The sequence below is a fragment of the Squalius cephalus genome (assembly GCF_949319135.1).
Source record: "Squalius cephalus genome assembly, chromosome: 6".
Lineage (NCBI taxonomy): Eukaryota > Metazoa > Chordata > Actinopteri > Cypriniformes > Leuciscidae > Squalius > Squalius cephalus.
In genome coordinates this window covers 42602892-42619641 of record NC_137127.1, presented here as the reverse complement: position 1 = coordinate 42619641, position 16750 = coordinate 42602892, and the positions used below count along the sequence as shown (strand labels likewise).

At 38.9% G+C, this 16750-nt stretch overlaps 2 protein-coding genes across 7 annotated transcripts in view; one reads left to right on the top strand and one right to left on the bottom strand.

Annotated features, from left to right (window-relative positions):
• Nucleotides 1–9323, top strand: part of bcl9l (bcl9 like) — a 53325-nt gene extending 44002 nt beyond the window's left edge. For 4 of the 6 annotated variants that reach the window (XM_079873702.1, XM_079873699.1, XM_079873700.1 and 1 more), the window contains exons 5-10: nucleotides 216–254; nucleotides 3445–3619; nucleotides 3919–4003; nucleotides 4392–6816; nucleotides 7329–7586; nucleotides 7757–9323. In XM_079873702.1, coding sequence (XP_079729828.1) covers nucleotides 216–254; nucleotides 3445–3619; nucleotides 3919–4003; nucleotides 4392–6816; nucleotides 7329–7586; nucleotides 7757–8982 — 4208 coding nt within the window. In that variant the 3' untranslated portion in view covers nucleotides 8983–9323. The remainder of the gene's footprint in view (nucleotides 1–215; nucleotides 255–3444; nucleotides 3620–3918; nucleotides 4004–4391; nucleotides 6817–7328; nucleotides 7587–7756) is intronic. The other 2 variants (XM_079873704.1, XM_079873703.1) reach the window with 1 other exon arrangement.
• Nucleotides 9324–9563: 240 nt separating this feature from the next.
• On the bottom strand, nucleotides 9564–14378 carry cxcr5 (chemokine (C-X-C motif) receptor 5). Its single transcript, XM_079874152.1, has 2 exons — nucleotides 14228–14378; nucleotides 9564–11596 (listed from the first exon to the last, which is right to left on the bottom strand). The coding sequence occupies exons 1-2, from the start codon at nucleotides 14258–14260 to the stop codon at nucleotides 10523–10525; spliced, it is 1107 nt and encodes a 368-aa protein (XP_079730278.1). The 5' UTR covers nucleotides 14261–14378; the 3' UTR covers nucleotides 9564–10522.
• Nucleotides 14379–16750: the final 2372 nt, after the last annotated feature.

The following is a 16750-nucleotide window of genomic DNA, read 5'->3' as shown; positions in this document are numbered from 1 at the left end:
GTGAACTTAAACAGAAGCTCAACCGAACATGCTTGATGCGTGAGAACAAACCTCATTGGTTCTTGCTGAAGCTCAGGCGTGCTGCGTAACACGTAAACGCTCGATTCATATGGATTGGTTTTACTAGTTTTAGATCACTTTATGAACTTTTTGAAGTTGCGTGGACTGTCAATGGAGGGACAGAAATAAGAAAAATATCTTCATTTGTGTTCCAGAGACAAACAAAGTCACAAAGGGTTTGAAACGACATGAGGGTGAGTAAACGATGACAGAATTTTCATTTTTGGGTAAACTATCACTTTAATGATTTCATACAATGCACTTATTATGCACATACATGTTTTACATTGTACTTATATTTAAACAATACATGCAATACAACTTTTTATTCATCAATGCATCCTGAAAAAAGTATCACAGGTTCCAAAAAATATTAAGCAGCACAACTGTTTCCAACATTGATAATAATGGAGCATCAAATCAGCATATTAGAATGATTTCTGAAGGATCATGTGACACTGAAGACTGGAGTAATGGCTGATGAAAATTCAGCTTTGCATCACATGAATAAATTATATTTTAAAGTATATAAAAATAGACAACCATTATTTTACATTATAATAATATTTCACAATATTATAGTTTTTTTTCTATATTTTTGATCAAATCAATGCAGGCTTGATGAGCATATGAGACTACTTTCAAAAACATTAAAACTAGTAATGTTTCCAAACTTCTGACCGGTACTGAATATATATATATATATATATATATATATATATATATATATATATATATATATATATATATATATATATATATATATATTACCCAAGAATAATTACTTGGCCAACTGTCAGATGTTAAAACAGTCATTCCTTTTCCACTGCAACACCTCACATTAAACTGTGTGTATTTGTGTCTGCGAGCATGGCTGTGCATCTGTCAGTTGGTGACCACAAGCCTGGAGTGTGTGTGTGTGTGTGTGTGTGTGTGTGTGTGTGTGTGCACCCTGTGATACCTGCTATTCTGTGCAGAGTAGAGCTGAGAAAGAGCCATTTGAAGAAAACAGAATGAAAAACAAACAAAAAACATAGTAATGGTTATGAATGACACTACCATTTTTATGCCACTAAAAATGAACGTACCAAAAGGGGAAAAAAAGTTATGGCAACACTTTATTTTAGTGTCTTTGTTACACATATTACATGTACTTGCTATAGTAATAACAAATGATGCATAATTACATGCAACTAACCCTAAACCAAACCCTTATCCTAACCCTAAACCCATAGTAAGTAAGTACATGTTATTAATTAATATTACTCAGTACTTAAATGTATAATTAAAAAGTAATAAGGACACCCTTAAAAAAAAAAAGTGTAACCAAAGTTATATATAAAATGCAGCAGTGCGTAATGTATCATATCAAAGATGCGGGAATCAAAACATGCTGAGTTTATAATGTTGTTTATATGTGTGTGTGGTGTTTTTAATATGCTTTAAGACAAACCATTTGAATAACACTGCTATAGTAACTACATGCAACATGTGTAACAAGGACACTGTAAAATAATTTTTTTAGCCAAACCGCTTCTCAACAAAGACGATGTGAAAGTTGCGAAAGAGGCATACTATACTGTATGAAGACTTTTTCACATAATAAACAAACAACAACAACAAAAAACAAAACTGAAATAAGTGTCTTAAAGGTATAGCTCAACCTAAAAAAGGAAAAGAAAGTTCTGTCATCATTTACAGACCCTCATGTCTATGAAGTCTAATTCTGTATGACTTTCTCTTTTCTGTGGAACACAAAAGAAAAGTGTAGGTGATTGACAGTCATTGTACAGTATGGGGAAAAAAAAAAGACGCAATGAAAATGAATGGTAACGGAGGCTGTGAAACTCAATGCCTCAATCTCCTTTTTCCGTTTTGAAACGAAATATCTCTTAAAAATTCTGTCATGACTGCCACAATTGGCATATAGTTATTCAAATGACAAAATGATGTGCTTTTATATATTATATTTTTCTACACTATTGAGTTTACCCACCTTTCCAAAGTTGTTTTTAGCTTAAGATGAACTATTAATAAACTAGTATGTATTTGTAGGATGTATTATTAATTTCGTTGTAATTTCGTTGTAATTTCGTTGTATACAAGTATACAATGACAATAAAGGTATTCAATTAAATTTAGTATGGTTTTCAAGACATTTATCAACCACAGCTTATAATGCCATTTGTATCTGGCAAAGTAAATGAAATATTATAAATTAAAAAGTGTAATGTCGACATTATAATGTGAACTGCATGCAAGGTATGATATTGAGCTTTCAGAGCTATTGTCCCCTCTTGTGAAGTAAGCTCAGCTTCCCTTATCTGTGTATAGACACGTGACTGAAGGTGTGTCGTGAAACATTACCTGCACAAGGGCAACATAACACCACTGTTGCCCTTTAAGAAAAATGTCCAGCTCTGTAACCTTGACCTTGCGTGAGTCATATCAGAATTTGAAAGACATTAGGATGAATGGAAGTTTCCTAATATTTTGTGTGCTGTAACTTCTGTTCACAAATTTACCACTAGATTTCCATTAATTTCTTGTGACATTCATGTGACAGAACATGGCCTATTTTGTACAAATCTTCAGTGTTTCATATCTGCCCACATAAATTCATGACGTAAATGCTTAGCTATCAGACGTTCATAATGGACCTGAAGCGCTGGGAAGTTTTCTGTGGGATTTAGCTCCTCCTTGTGGTTTTCTGGAATATGTTTTTATTTTTTGTAGTAAACAAACATCTGTTTTTGGATTGACATCTTTATAGCTGCAAACATTTTTTAGAAAGGGTTATAATCTATGCTAAGAATTAAGAAATCTATGGTATTAATATGGTAATCATTCAGTACTGTGGTACCATGTATTATCATCTGATACAATCGCATACTGATGCCATCATGGCACCTCCTTCACTGAGCTTTTTTGTAAAAGTAGACTCTATGAGCGGTAATGCATACAAGATACTGATATAATAAACCAGTGAGTCTGAAACTTTTCAGATTGTGTAACAATTAGCAATCACAAGCATCATATTTTCACCTAAACACTAACAGCCAGAGCTATAATCTTTATTTTTTTAACTATAAAAATGAGTGCTACAAAAACTACAAAATCACTTGTATCAGACAATATTCTGATATTTTTCATATTTATTTATTATTCATATTTAAATAATAATAAAAAAATAATAATTAATATTTATTTCATAAATAAGAATTATTATTGCTTCTTACCTTTTCTTAAAAAGATGGTTGGGCACGGCCACGGACATTTACAAGTGACTCAATTTGTTTGCTGAGTTAATTATTTGTTTCACTCATACACCTTTTATTTTTATCTTTCTTCTATCCTTCTCTTTCTTTTTCAACACTTGCTCAGGTGAGCATGTTATGTGTCCCAGTCAGGGCCACTCTGTTTCATCGGCCACAGGCCATGTTAGTGATCCAGGAGGTCCAGGATTAGGTTCTGGCCATGGACCCAGTATTCGCACAGATCTGCATCCTCGACCCCCTCAGCAAGTAGTGTATGTCTTCACCACCAGCCTAGCCAACAGGTCAGTATGCCTGCTTTTTTTCTGTCCTGCAGACCCTGCAGCTTGACAGTCTCATTTTTAAATGAACAAATGGGATATTTACCATAAATTGCCATGTTTAAGCCGGAAATGTTTGAGAAAGCCACAACAAAGGAGCTTATATGCACGTAATAACGTAGCAGACAATTTTCCACCACACTCTTGTGACAGATGTAGGAGTGTGCTGTTACAAGCAATTGTCACATGACTGAATAGAAAACTATGCAAATAATAGGAAACAATTATTTTGTTGTTTAACAAACTATTCTATTTTTCTGCAGCGCTGCAGAAGCAGTGATGCATGGCCATACAGACTCTATCCTCTTGTATCATCAGCAGAATGTCCCTCGTACTAAGCTGGACCAGGTCTGTCTTTACATATAGACAAATAGTGTACATACATGACTGCATATTTTTGTTATGTTAGATTATAAAATGATTAGGCTATATGGGTTTGTTTATGTTTGTAATCATGATCCATATGTATATGCTCTTAAAATGCAAAGTAGAGTGGAAAAAAATTATCATAACACCTACACTTGCAGGTGCTGCATGGCGTGAAACATTGTATTTGTTTAAATGGCTATTTAAATCACAATGCTCATCTTTGTTCCTGTTTCTGTTTTGATGAGAAACAGTAGAGTTGAAGTCTGTTGTGATGTATTGAGCTGAGACTAATGATGGCATTAACAGCACCCCCACACCTGTCCTTCTTCCTTATCCTGTTTTTTTATTTTTTTATTTCTCCGAGCAGTCTACTGGTGTTGGAAAACTCACCAACCTAACAGAGATCAGCTCCAGTCACAGTCCACCCATTGGCACACCCAAATCCCAAAGTGGTACACCCCGGCCAGCTTCCGTTGGTGGAGTTGTGGGAGGACACCTTCCTGGCACCAGTACTCCTTCTTCCACAGGCCATCCAGACAGTGAGCCAGCCCAAACCCATAGAGGAGGAGGAACATCAAGCAGCAACAGCCGCACTGCAGTTCATTCACTGGGCCCAGGAAGTTCAGGTCCACAGTCTGCAGGGGTTTCAGGAACAGAAGGAGTGGACAGACCAGGTACAATTCCCCACCATGGTGCAGGTGTGTCACCTTCGTCAAGTCCCTCTGCTTTATCTGTACTCCGTCAGAGTGAACTGGCCCAACGTGGAGGGCCAGGAAACACAGATGGCCTCTCTAAGGAGCAGCTGGAACATCGTGAACGCTCTTTGCAGACTCTTCGAGACATTGAGAGGTTGCTTCTCCGTAGTGGAGCCGGTGCTGGCCATGAAGAACCAAGAGGTCCTAATGGCAATCCTAATGGCACTAATGTCAACAACAATAATAGTAATGATGGGGGTAGGGGTTTAGAAGATGGTGAGAATGGTGGAGGGAATGCTGGTGTTTGCCATAGCAACAATGCTAGTATGCCTCATGTCAGTGTAATGAAAAAGTACGAGGAGCCATTACAGTCCATCATCTCACAGACACAAAATCTTGGTGGCCCTGGATTGGATGACTCGCTGATGGGCCCACACCATAGTATGCCACCACATTCCCACCACCTCTCCTCACCCTCAGGGTTAGACATGGGGCCCCTTCTTGGACCTGAGGGTGTAACACCAGAGCAGCTAGCTTGGAGGAAGCTACAAGAAGAGTACTACCAGGAGAAAAGGCGGCAACACGAGATTAACCCCCACCAACATCCCCAGCATTTCCGCATGATCCCAGAAATGGGCATGCCTGGGGGACCTCCAATGCTAATGAGGGGCCCCCCACCACCATATCACAGTAAACCTGTTGATCAACAGTGGGGGCCAGGGCCAATGGTAGGGGGCGGAATGGGAGGGAATTCACGAATAATGGACATGCATCAGGAAGGTCCTCGAGGGCCAAGGTTTCTTGGACAGATGCGAGGTCCTTCAGGTGGGGGGGTTTACACAGAAAGCCCTGGAGGAGTTCTAGGTATCGAGGGGTTGGGGCCTCAGAGACCTCCAAGGCCAGGCATGGGTTGGTTAGAGGAAATGCCTCCAAACATGGGTGGTGGAGGCCCATTTCATGGGTGCTATCCTCCAGGGGGTCCTGGGGGACCTCCCCAGCACTTTCAAGGTGATTTGGATCGCCCTATGACACGGGAAGAGATGTTTCGCAGACTCCATAGATTAGACATGCAGCAAATATCCAGACAGCAGCAGCACCAACAGCAGGCCGGGCTTGGAGGCCCCAGGATGATAGATAACTCTGGGGGACCAGGCTTTCCCAATCCTGGAATGGGAGGAGGCCCACCCTCCCGTGGTGATCCAATGGACTTTCCTGGTTCTCGGACTATAATGGGCTCTCCTATTGGTGGAGTAGGCAGTGATGGTGGCCCCACAATGAGAGACATAGTTGACTCTCCTTTAGGGGGTAACCTCAATATAAATATGGGCATGAATATGAATCCACAGCAGCAGCAGTTGTTGGCTCAGAAGCTGAGGGGAGGTCCTGGAATTGGCGGACAGCTTGGAGAGATGTTGAACCCTGAAGACATTTCCCGCATTAGGGCTTCACAGAATGGCCGGGGTAGTTCTAACAAAGGAATGATCCCTGGGCAAGATGGACCTCTTCAATACCCCAATCAGAGCTCCTTTCCTGGTAGTCAAGGTGATGGCTTATACATGCAGCAGCCATGCTCTGATATGTTTGGACCAGACCAGCCAGGTCCTCCCCACATGAGCAGCACCTCAAGACTTAGTCACATTCCCATAAACTCTGGCTCAAGGGGTACAGACCTTGGTGCCCGACACCCTCCTGACCTGCCCATTAGTGTTAACCCAATGGGTTCCCCAGCTATACCGCCATCTCACCAGCTTAAATCGCCTTCTCTTAGCCAGGAGCCATCACCCCTCATGCCTTCACCCTCTGCAGCAGGCCTGAAATCACCCAGCCAGTTACCACAGAGTGGTCCATCTCACCCTCCTCTACCAGCAGCCTCTGGGGCTGGAACACCCTCTTCCACCTCTATCAAGTCCCCCCAGGTAATAGGCCCTTCTCTTGGTCTTCGCTCACCATCTGGCTCCCCTGGACACCTTAAATCTCCAACCATGCCTGTTGCTTCACCTGGCTGGACTGCCTCACCCAAGACTGCTATGCCTAGCCCTGGAGGGCCTCCTAGTGTCAAGGTCGCAGGCAATGGAGGGAGCAGCTCCACTGATACAGGTAAAAAATGTTCTTAGAAATATTAATCAAAATTATAAAAAAAATGTGCGCACATCAAATACCAAAACCAAATTGGGCTCAGGTGCAGGACAACAAAACAGCAACAAATTAACAAAGAAAATAGATGTCCACACACTGAAATTGCAGCTCCAAAGAGTTTATTTACCAAACAGTGCAATTTTTCAACCAGCCAGATCTTCATCAGGCACAATACCATTGTGTGAATACCAATTCTTGATAAGCACAGGCGATAACAAAGATTGGAAACACACAAAGAGTCATGTGACAATTGATTAGACACACACATGTGACAAAGAAATAACACATAGGAAAAAAAAAAAAAATACAAACTTGAAATTCTTTAAAAGTTGCACTGTTTGGTAAAACTCTTTGGAGCTGCAATTTCAGTGTGCGGACATCTATTTTCTTTGTTCATTCATAGAAATATGAAAACAAATGTATGCTCTTTTACATGATTTACATGTCTTCCACCATTTGTTTGTTTACATTAGGTATGTCCCTGCCACCTAGGAGTTCCAACTCAACCCCCATCAGTCAGCCTACCAACTCTATCAATCCTAGCATGCCTTTCACATCCTCACCAGATGCCCCTCCCTCCCAGAATCCTCTATCCCTTATAATGTCTCAAATGTCAAAGTATGCCATGCCTAGCTCCACTCCGCTCTACCATGACGCCATCAAAACAATCGCTACATCAGATGATGAGATGCTACCCGATAGACCCCTCCTACCTGGAATCAACATGTCAGGTACAGATTTTAGGCAGATCACCTGTTTTAGAATTCAGAACTCAATGCATCATGGAAATTATACTTTAATAAACGTTTGATTCCCATTTATATTATTTTACCTTTTCAATTGCTTTCTGTCTTTATTAGAGAAGTTATTCATTAAAATCACTACGTTATCTCTTTTTCAGTAGGCAACATGGGAAATCACCAGTCTACACAGATGCTCCTCTCCTCCCAGGGTTCAATGGGACCTCACAGTGGTCCGCAAAGCCCAATGGGAATGGTTCTCCAAGGAGGCCCGCAGCTATCCCATGATCCCACAGGACCTATGCTCCCATCCCCTAACCCTATGGGAATACCAGGAATGACCTCAGCAATAATGGGAGGTGGACCTCCAGATGGAATAGGGCCCTGTAATGTTTCCCCAATGCACCCTCAAAACCAGATGGGAGGATTCCCTCGTATGCAGGGACCCCTTCACTCCCCTATTGGTGGTATGGGGCAGCAGTACCCCCAGCGTCCTGATGAGGTCTTACCACCCCAACAGATGCATCTTCTAAGTAAAGGCATGTCTCACCAGCGGCCTCCTCACCAACCAGACACTTTTACATCAATGTCCATGGGTGATGGTCCAGACCTAAGTGAGGTCATCAGGCCCTCGCATACAGGCATTCCTGAGTTTGATCTTTCCCGTATCATTCCTGCGGACAAGCCCAGCAGCACCCTACAGTACTTCCCCAAGAGTGAAGCCATGTCCCATCCGCAGCAAAATCCTCACCAGGGCCAACCGCCTCCACAGGCTTCTTCTGCTCAACTGCTCAAACAGCTCTCCTCATCTGGACCTCCCCATAGCAACATCCCCTCCTCCAACCCCCATATTGCTAACCTACAGAATATGATGGCTGAGCAACAGTTGCCCCTACACCCTTCACACTCACATTGTGGGATGCGCCAAGGTATGGGCATGCCTCAGATTGGCTCCAGGGGCATGGGATCAGGAGGTGGGATGGGGCCCATATGCCACCCAGGGCACATGATGGGCAGGACAGGCATGTCTCCTCAACAGCAGCTTCAGCAACAACACCACCATCAGCAACAGCAGGCCATGATGGCCAATAACCTCTTACAACACCCGTCCCACCCTCCCCGTGGCATGCTGTCTCCACAGCAGCACCCTCATAATCTTATGGCTCAGCAGAATCTGATGATGATGCAGGCTAAGCAACGGGGCATGGCTCTCCCTGGGGAGCACTTTGGCCAGCAGGGTGCCCTCATGTCCCCTCAAGGACCTATGATGGGACCTCCACATTCACAGTCTGGCATGATGGGCCCCCAGAGTCTTAGACAACGGAGCATGTCACTGGACAGCCCATTGGGCTACGTGCCTGGAAGTATGGCCAACATGCCCTTTTAAACTAGCTTATCTGTAATACTGTAAAAACCTTGTTTCTTAATGGCTGTTTCTCATTTGGATGTGTTTTTATTGCCTTTGACTAACTGTGGCAATAAAATGCTAAAAACTTTGGTTTAAGTAACAATCTCTTGATGCTGAAGATAACATTGGGAGAAAATGCAACTGTTGAGGGTTATCATAACAGTTAAGTAAAATCTGAAGCCATTTTTTAAGATATTTGTAAAATATGTATATTTGAGATCAGTGTGTTTGATTGCAAAGGTTAAAGGAAAAAGCCTCTGGGTTTCTATGTTCTAATTACATTCTGGCTACCAAACTGTTGTGGAAGGTAATATATAAATATCTATATATAAATATAATATATATATATACAGTATATATATATATATATATAGTTGCTGTAAATAATATGCAATTTGTGCTTGTTTGCAACTGTTCTGTATACTGTGTTTTATTAGAAATCTAATAACAAAAAAAAAAAAAAAAAAATCTGTTCAGCTACTTTGTGTTTGCCTTCTTTGATGTGTATAAGGGGACATTTTGACTGGCGATCACATTACAAAAAAAATCAAGACACCATTAGATCACTCTTTTATTTCCAGTTATTTGTTACAGAACAATTGATCTCATATTTAATAATAATCCATTCAAAACACAATGCAAAGCATTATAGCAGTTTAGGGATGATGCTCTGTTTTGCTTACGAAATTCATTCTTTGACGAACAGATTGTCCCCATTTATATGATTTCAATGTGGTTTCAGTCATGTTTCCAGTCATTGGCTCAGTGATCTGTAAATCTCAAATCTGTAAAGCTCATAGCTGGCAAGGCGAGACACTACAGGCAAAAACAGTGTTTTCATGCATCTGTCAATTTTGAGATTTTGGGCTTTTTGGCTTTTCATAAAGTGTTTTTTCAGACTAGTGGAAAGAAAACATCCAAAATACACTTTTAACTGTATCTTTTTTAGAGCACTTTATCTATTTGCATCTGTAGGTTTCAGCTGCAGTATATATATATTTAAAGGCCATTTTCTCAAAATGAGTTTTTCCTCCTACATTGAGCCAGAAATCTCCACTTCAGTAGCACTTACACCAAACTTTACAGTTTTATTCTTATCTATAGTCTTATAAGGCTTTTACAGAGGGGTTTGTTCATATATAATTTTCCTGATTTTATACAACATTTTATTCCTAAAAAAAATAATGGTAAAAAGTTATTTATTTCTGGCTGTTGACAGTATTTTCTGATTTATGGAGTGATAAAAGAGAGATATCCAAAATCCCCTCAGTAAAAACCTTTGACTCTAATATAAAAAATTAAAGAATTTTGAACCTGGTTTTATCCAATGCATATTTAATTAGATAATGCCTTGTTTGCATATTTAAACATAACATTTCAGAAAACTTGTAATACCAATTTTTTTTGTTGTTGCAATTATTTATGTAATCAACTGGGGACGTATGGTATTTTTTTAAACCTATTAAAGGTTACATTTTCTTGGCAGAAAAACAATAATTACAAAAACGCTCAGCTGCTTTTAAATGTATTGGTTGCTTGTTGTGGTAGTAACGGCCTCTGTGACCGACATCCTGTTAAGACTTTTTCTTTGCAGACCTGACAGGCATACACGCAGACACTTTGTTTTTGCTAGCAAATGCAGGAGGTCTCTTCGGAAGCGGACCCCTATGAAGGCGTACAGGATTGGATTCAGACAACAATGGGAAAAACCAATGCTCTCCGTCACTATCAGTGCCTGTTTCAGTGAGGCTTGGCAGCTCTGCTTAGGCATAACCTCCAAAACCACCAGGGTATCCATGAAAACGGTGATGTTATACGGAAGCCAACACAGGCAGAAAACCAATGTAACCAGTAGGGCCAAGCGAATTGCTCCCTGTTTCTCCAGACTTTTCTGGCTTTGGCAAAGAGTGATGATTATAGAAGTGTAGCAGTACCCCATGATCACCAGAGGCAGGATGAAGCACAGTAGGTGTGTGAGAAAGCGGCTGACCAACATCCAGTTGCTTGCATGTATGCCATGGTTGTGGTAAGAACAAGAGAACCTGGTAGAGTTGTTCTCTTCCTTCACTGACAGGAACACCATGTTGGGAATGGTCACAGATAGGCAGGTGAGCCAGAGCAGCGCACAGGTGAGGTGAACGGTCCTAGGCCGACGGGCCTGGAGACTGGGGATGGCGTGCACAATGGCGAGGTAGCGATCAAAGCCGATGCATGCCAAAAGCAAACTCCCACACAACAGGTTGAGTTGATTAATGAGGCCCAATAGCTTGCACAGAAAGTTTCCAAAAAGCCACCCGGTTACTCCTTGAGTTACCGCGAATGGAAAAGTGAAGAGGAGGAGGAGGTCAGCCAGGGCAAGATGTATCAGATAGATCTCTGTGATGCGCAGGTTGTTCCGCCGTTTTAGCAGAACTGTCAAGAGGAGACCATTTCCAGTTAAGCCCAGGAGGAACACCACACCATAGACAAGGGGTTGGAACACGGTGCGAAACAGATGCAGTGGGTTATTTTCGTTGCCACAGGTGTACTTGTTGACATCATCAGGTCCTTCTGTCACATTTCCATAATCAAATTCATCCAGATAATTCTGAAACTACACATTTCAGTAATGTCAACAATTGACTTGCAAGTTGCAATATTTTAAGATGCCTTCCAAAAAAATCAATTTTTTTAATATATATATAATTTGAATCATTAAAGGTCCTGTTTTTCCTGTGTTTTTGAAGCTTTGAATGTGTTTACAGTGTGCAATATAACGTGTTCATGTTTCGCGTGTAAAAAAAACAGTATTTTTCACACAATTTACTTATCTGTATACCGCTGTTTTCACTGTCCTAAAAACGGGCTGATGACTTCCTTGTTCTATGAAGTCCCTCCTTCAGAAATACGTAACGAGTTCTGATTGTGCCAGCGGTTCCTGTGTTGTGATTCGACAGCAGCTTAGCGCACGTTGCCCGGAAAGGTCACGCCTCTTACCATAACGTGGAGATGCACGCGCATAAATTGTAACCATTGATCTCTAAGTACAGCGTCCCTGGGAAGGCCAAACAAAGGTGATTGGACTCCGGGATGAAAATAACGACAAACACACTCTACAAACGCAACTCTTCCTCTTCTCCGTGGGAGCGCAACAAGACCACGCCCCCTTTTTTGTGTATTCCTGTGGGCGGAGGTTAGTCAAAAAACTGTTCTAGTGATGTCATTAACCCTGGAGAACCCACGGGGTCAAATTTGGCCGCTGTTAATTGCTGCTACCCAAAATGAACAAAAAAAAAAAAAAATTGTCAAATTTAACTTCAAAAACCCAGAGTGCCACTTCTGACCCCTGCATAGAGACACCTAGTGGATGAATATTGAACTCACAAGTGCCAGAGTGGTAGTAATATGATGGCTGACCACATGCTGTTTTGTTGAGCTGGAAACCTACCCAAACAAAATCGTCTTCTCAGCAAACCAGCGGTTGGTAAAATTTTGTATTTTTTGTTAATCTATTAAGTATTAGCTTGCAGAATGCCTATAAGTACGTTTTATATTATTTTTGGATAAATTAGTGAATCTGAGCTAGTTCAAAAAACAATGGGCCAAAAATGACCCTCTGGGTGTATGGGTTAAAAAAATGTCGGGTCAAAAATGACCCTTTGGTTCTTTGAGTGACTTTGATGGAGAATGGTATCAGTCCTGTATTTGGCTGAAGCATTGAAATAATTTCATTTGTATAATATATTTTAATAAGTTACCTCAGTAGTACAGGGCCAGACACTAATAAAGTAGTATATCTTTTCAGGGAGTATGGCATATGAGCAAGGACCTCAAAACTGAAATGCACTGTGAAAAATGTGCAGTTCCTCTCTGCATCAACAAAAAAAGAAATTGTTTCAAAGACTACCACAATGTCTAGTGTGAGTTCCTCTCTCTAGCAGTACAGATTTTTGGATAAGCAAAGACCCATGGTGTTAGTTTTTTTCAGTCGTGATTTTGGCCTTGTGTTCGTTTCCATTGGCCACATTTGGAATCCAGTTCTAACATGCAACAAATAAAGCAAAAAAAAAAAAAAAAAAAATCATTGTTAAATGTAGCTGTGTGGTTGACTGATTATTTTCCTAAATTTAAAATAGTTTGCATTGACAATGTTTGTTATTGTGATTCTTTGAAATGATACGCCTAAAGCCCAATGGGTCAAATTTGGCCCTAATCCTAAATTAGGGTATAAAGGGTTAAAATTGAAAAAGTGGATATTTTGGTGTTCAGTGAACTTACAGCAGTAATTTAATGCATAGTTCATAATTTTCCAAAGAAAAAAAGGGTTCTTGGGTTCTCCAGGGTTAAAGCAGGAAGTAGAGGGATGTAGTCCAAACCGACCGTTCGCTGTAGGCTTTGAAAGGGGACTTCTGTTAAATAAAATATCTCGCTTGGCATTGAACTTTGAGCTTTATAATTTTACAGGTATTATTTATGCTCTAACAGCAACATTACACACTAACTAAAGTTTGAAAAATGGGATCACGAAGAACAGGACCTTTAAAGCTTTTTGCTTAATCATTTGCAATTTATTTATTATTAAAATGTTAATTTTAGACCTTCATTTGATTACCACAGTTTTTGATTCATTTCTAAATCAAATCCAGAATTAAAACAGACAACAAGGACTTTCATTTTTGCATTTAGCAAATGTTTTTATCCAAAGTGATAGGACCTTATTGTTAATAGGGCCTTAGGGGGCCTTTTTAACAATAATAATAAAAAAAAGTTAATAGCATAAAGCAAAGCAGTTTTATATCCACCTGTGGCGTTTACAGGAAGCTATTTAAAGGAAGCGTCTCACTTCCTTCCTTTTTTTTTTTTTTTTTTGCTCCGCATTTGAAAATAAAATAAATGGAAATAATTATAAATAATACAATTAATAATAATAATAAACAGTAATAGTAGCAAAAAAGTAGTTATCACAAATAAAATGATTCATGGGAAAACATCTAGAAAATATTTATTGTGGAGATGTAAACTGATCATTTTGTATCTATAATACCAATAATAATAATAATAATAACAAATTGATCATGTTGTTATTAAAACACTTTTTTTTCTCAAAATGTACAATCAGTTCATAATAGTATATTTTTTCTAATTGATAGAGCTCGTTTTGTTTCCACAGGATGTGAATTAAATCAGTGATGACTACCATTCTGTAATTTCCTAAAAATGCATTGAGAGTTTCCGAAATACTCACATTGATAGTGAATTTGTCTGTTATCTGTTCCATGTTTTTGTCCTGATGTGGATGACTATACTATTGTCTCAGAAATGTGTGTCCTCGTCCACTCCGGGTGATAAAACCTCTGATCAACGACCCATGATTTGCGCTCAGATTGTCAAGACACGCCTCTTTAAAATTTACCTCCTCAAGACCTCAAACTTACCTTATTTGAATTCTTTAGAAAAAAACAATTAAGCCCACACATTTCCTTTACAGAACAACACATCCCCCACTCTCCTGCAATTCAGTCAGATTTATTCAGTTTCGGCATACACACTACCCTATTAATACATGTACTAATTTTGTATACATTTACATATATAAATACCCTGCAACTGTACTTTACTAAATGAGTTTACTTAAAGTCTGCTATAGGAACAATTCATTTTGTATTTAATGCACTTTAGTTATCCGGAAATAGTGCTGAGGTCCAACTACAGATATTCTTAAGTAGGCCTATAGTTGATTGTGCTAAAGTGAAACTATTGCAAGTATATAGTTACACTTTAAATATGTTGCAATTAAATTATATACTATCCTTACTAATAGTGATATTAAACACATAGGCTTAATATTAATAAATAATAGTAATCAATAATAAAGTAATCAAATCAAATTAAGAAATGTGCATTGGGAAATAAAGTTTGCATATAATATTTGTATCAGTAAGTCTCAAGCAATATGCCAGTAAATATATCATTTTAACCTAGACCTATTTTAAATAGATTTCGGCATAGGGTTTTGTTCACTATAGGCAGACTCTGCATCCATTGCCTCTGACATGTTGTCTCACCGTCACGCACCTAACTCGGAAACTCTTAAGAAAATCCAGTTGCCAAAACTCATAATTACAAGTTGTGCTGATATTCATGTACATTTTATCTTTATGACATGACTTGAAAACACTGTAACTGGCGAAGCTAAACTTGACCCCCATTGACCCCAACGTCCTACCATTGGTTGAACCAGAAGTTAACACGCCAGACTGCTATGCTTGATCTATGTTTCGAACACGCCATAAAGTCATTGCAATCACACTCACCAACAATCGTTTTTTCTGTAATTTTGCTAAACAACCGAACTCGCTAGACTGCACACCGTTGGGAATCTGTGTTGCAGATTTGGCACATTTGAAGGCTAGAAACTCATTGCAGCTAAAGACGCAAGTCTCACCATGTGTTTCAGATCCGAGTAGGATGACATTATTTTTTAGATGATGCTATGCATTTTTTTTTTTTTTTTGATGAGACTTTCTTTGTGTGCAAACCAAAGAAAATGTGAGGTAGAACTGAAGCATCTAGTTTGTTTCTGCTAACAGGTGCTGGAAAGGCAGAGTTTCCAAACACATCTTTTGATAATGCCATTAGCACACTTCAAGTTTACTTTGTTTACTTTGTGTTTTAAAATCTCTAAAAGTTTGTTATAAGTATAATATTAATGTATGTTCAACACTTGAATTGGAATTGGAATGTCACAAAAATACATTTGAAGTTTATGCTGAGTCAATTCTGCATTTCAAAATTGAAATACTATTTATAGTGCACTTAAGTATATTTGGAATAGTTCCACTAATAAACAAGTATATTAAATACAACTTTAGTTGAACTTCAACACTGCTTTTGGACAACTAAAATGCATTTAGTACAAAATGAATTGTTCCAATTTAACAGACTTTAAGTATACCAAGTTATAGTGCGCCACAAATACATTTATAGTTATACTAAAGTACATATAAATAAATTGTGCTTAAGTATACAATTTTTTCATTTACATTTTGATCATTTTTCTTGTTGCCTATTCTTTTTTAGCACCTGGCTGACCACAACTTTTGCACCATACTTATTTCTCAGCTATCTGGCTTGGTTACAGAAATCTCCACTTCAACTTTGGCTTTCTTCAACACTTCAACGTACAAAAAACATTTCTGGGCAAATATGGATATATATAAAAGTAAACAAATATATGAATTACTTTTTGCAACTGATTTATTTCTATTTCTTTTTTTGATTTAAATTAAAGAGTAAGAGCAGATAATAAAAGGAAAAGTCACTGCACTTTGGTCACTACATAATTCCCATAATTATTTAATTACTTTACCATTTACCAAATGTTTAAATAAAGTAAGGAACAGTGAATGTTTTTGGACAGTAGATTTTTTTTTTGTTTAGATGATGCAAAAAAAAAAATCTTGATAAATAACTGGGTTGTTACGTCTGACCCAAGAGCTTGGTTGCACAAAAACTACCCAAACACTGAAAAAAAAAACCTTTGACCCAACAGGTCCAACCCTGCATTTAAGTTGACAAAGTTAACGAAAGTCACACAATTCAAATTATGATTAATTATAAATATTAATGATACATATATAAATCAGAAAGACTTTGTATGCAGTCTCAAAATGTTCTATATTTATAACATCTGACATAGATTGCACTCCGTGTCATGCTGCTATAGGCAAGCTTCACTTTCTCTATTGCTCATATTTTAACACGTAGA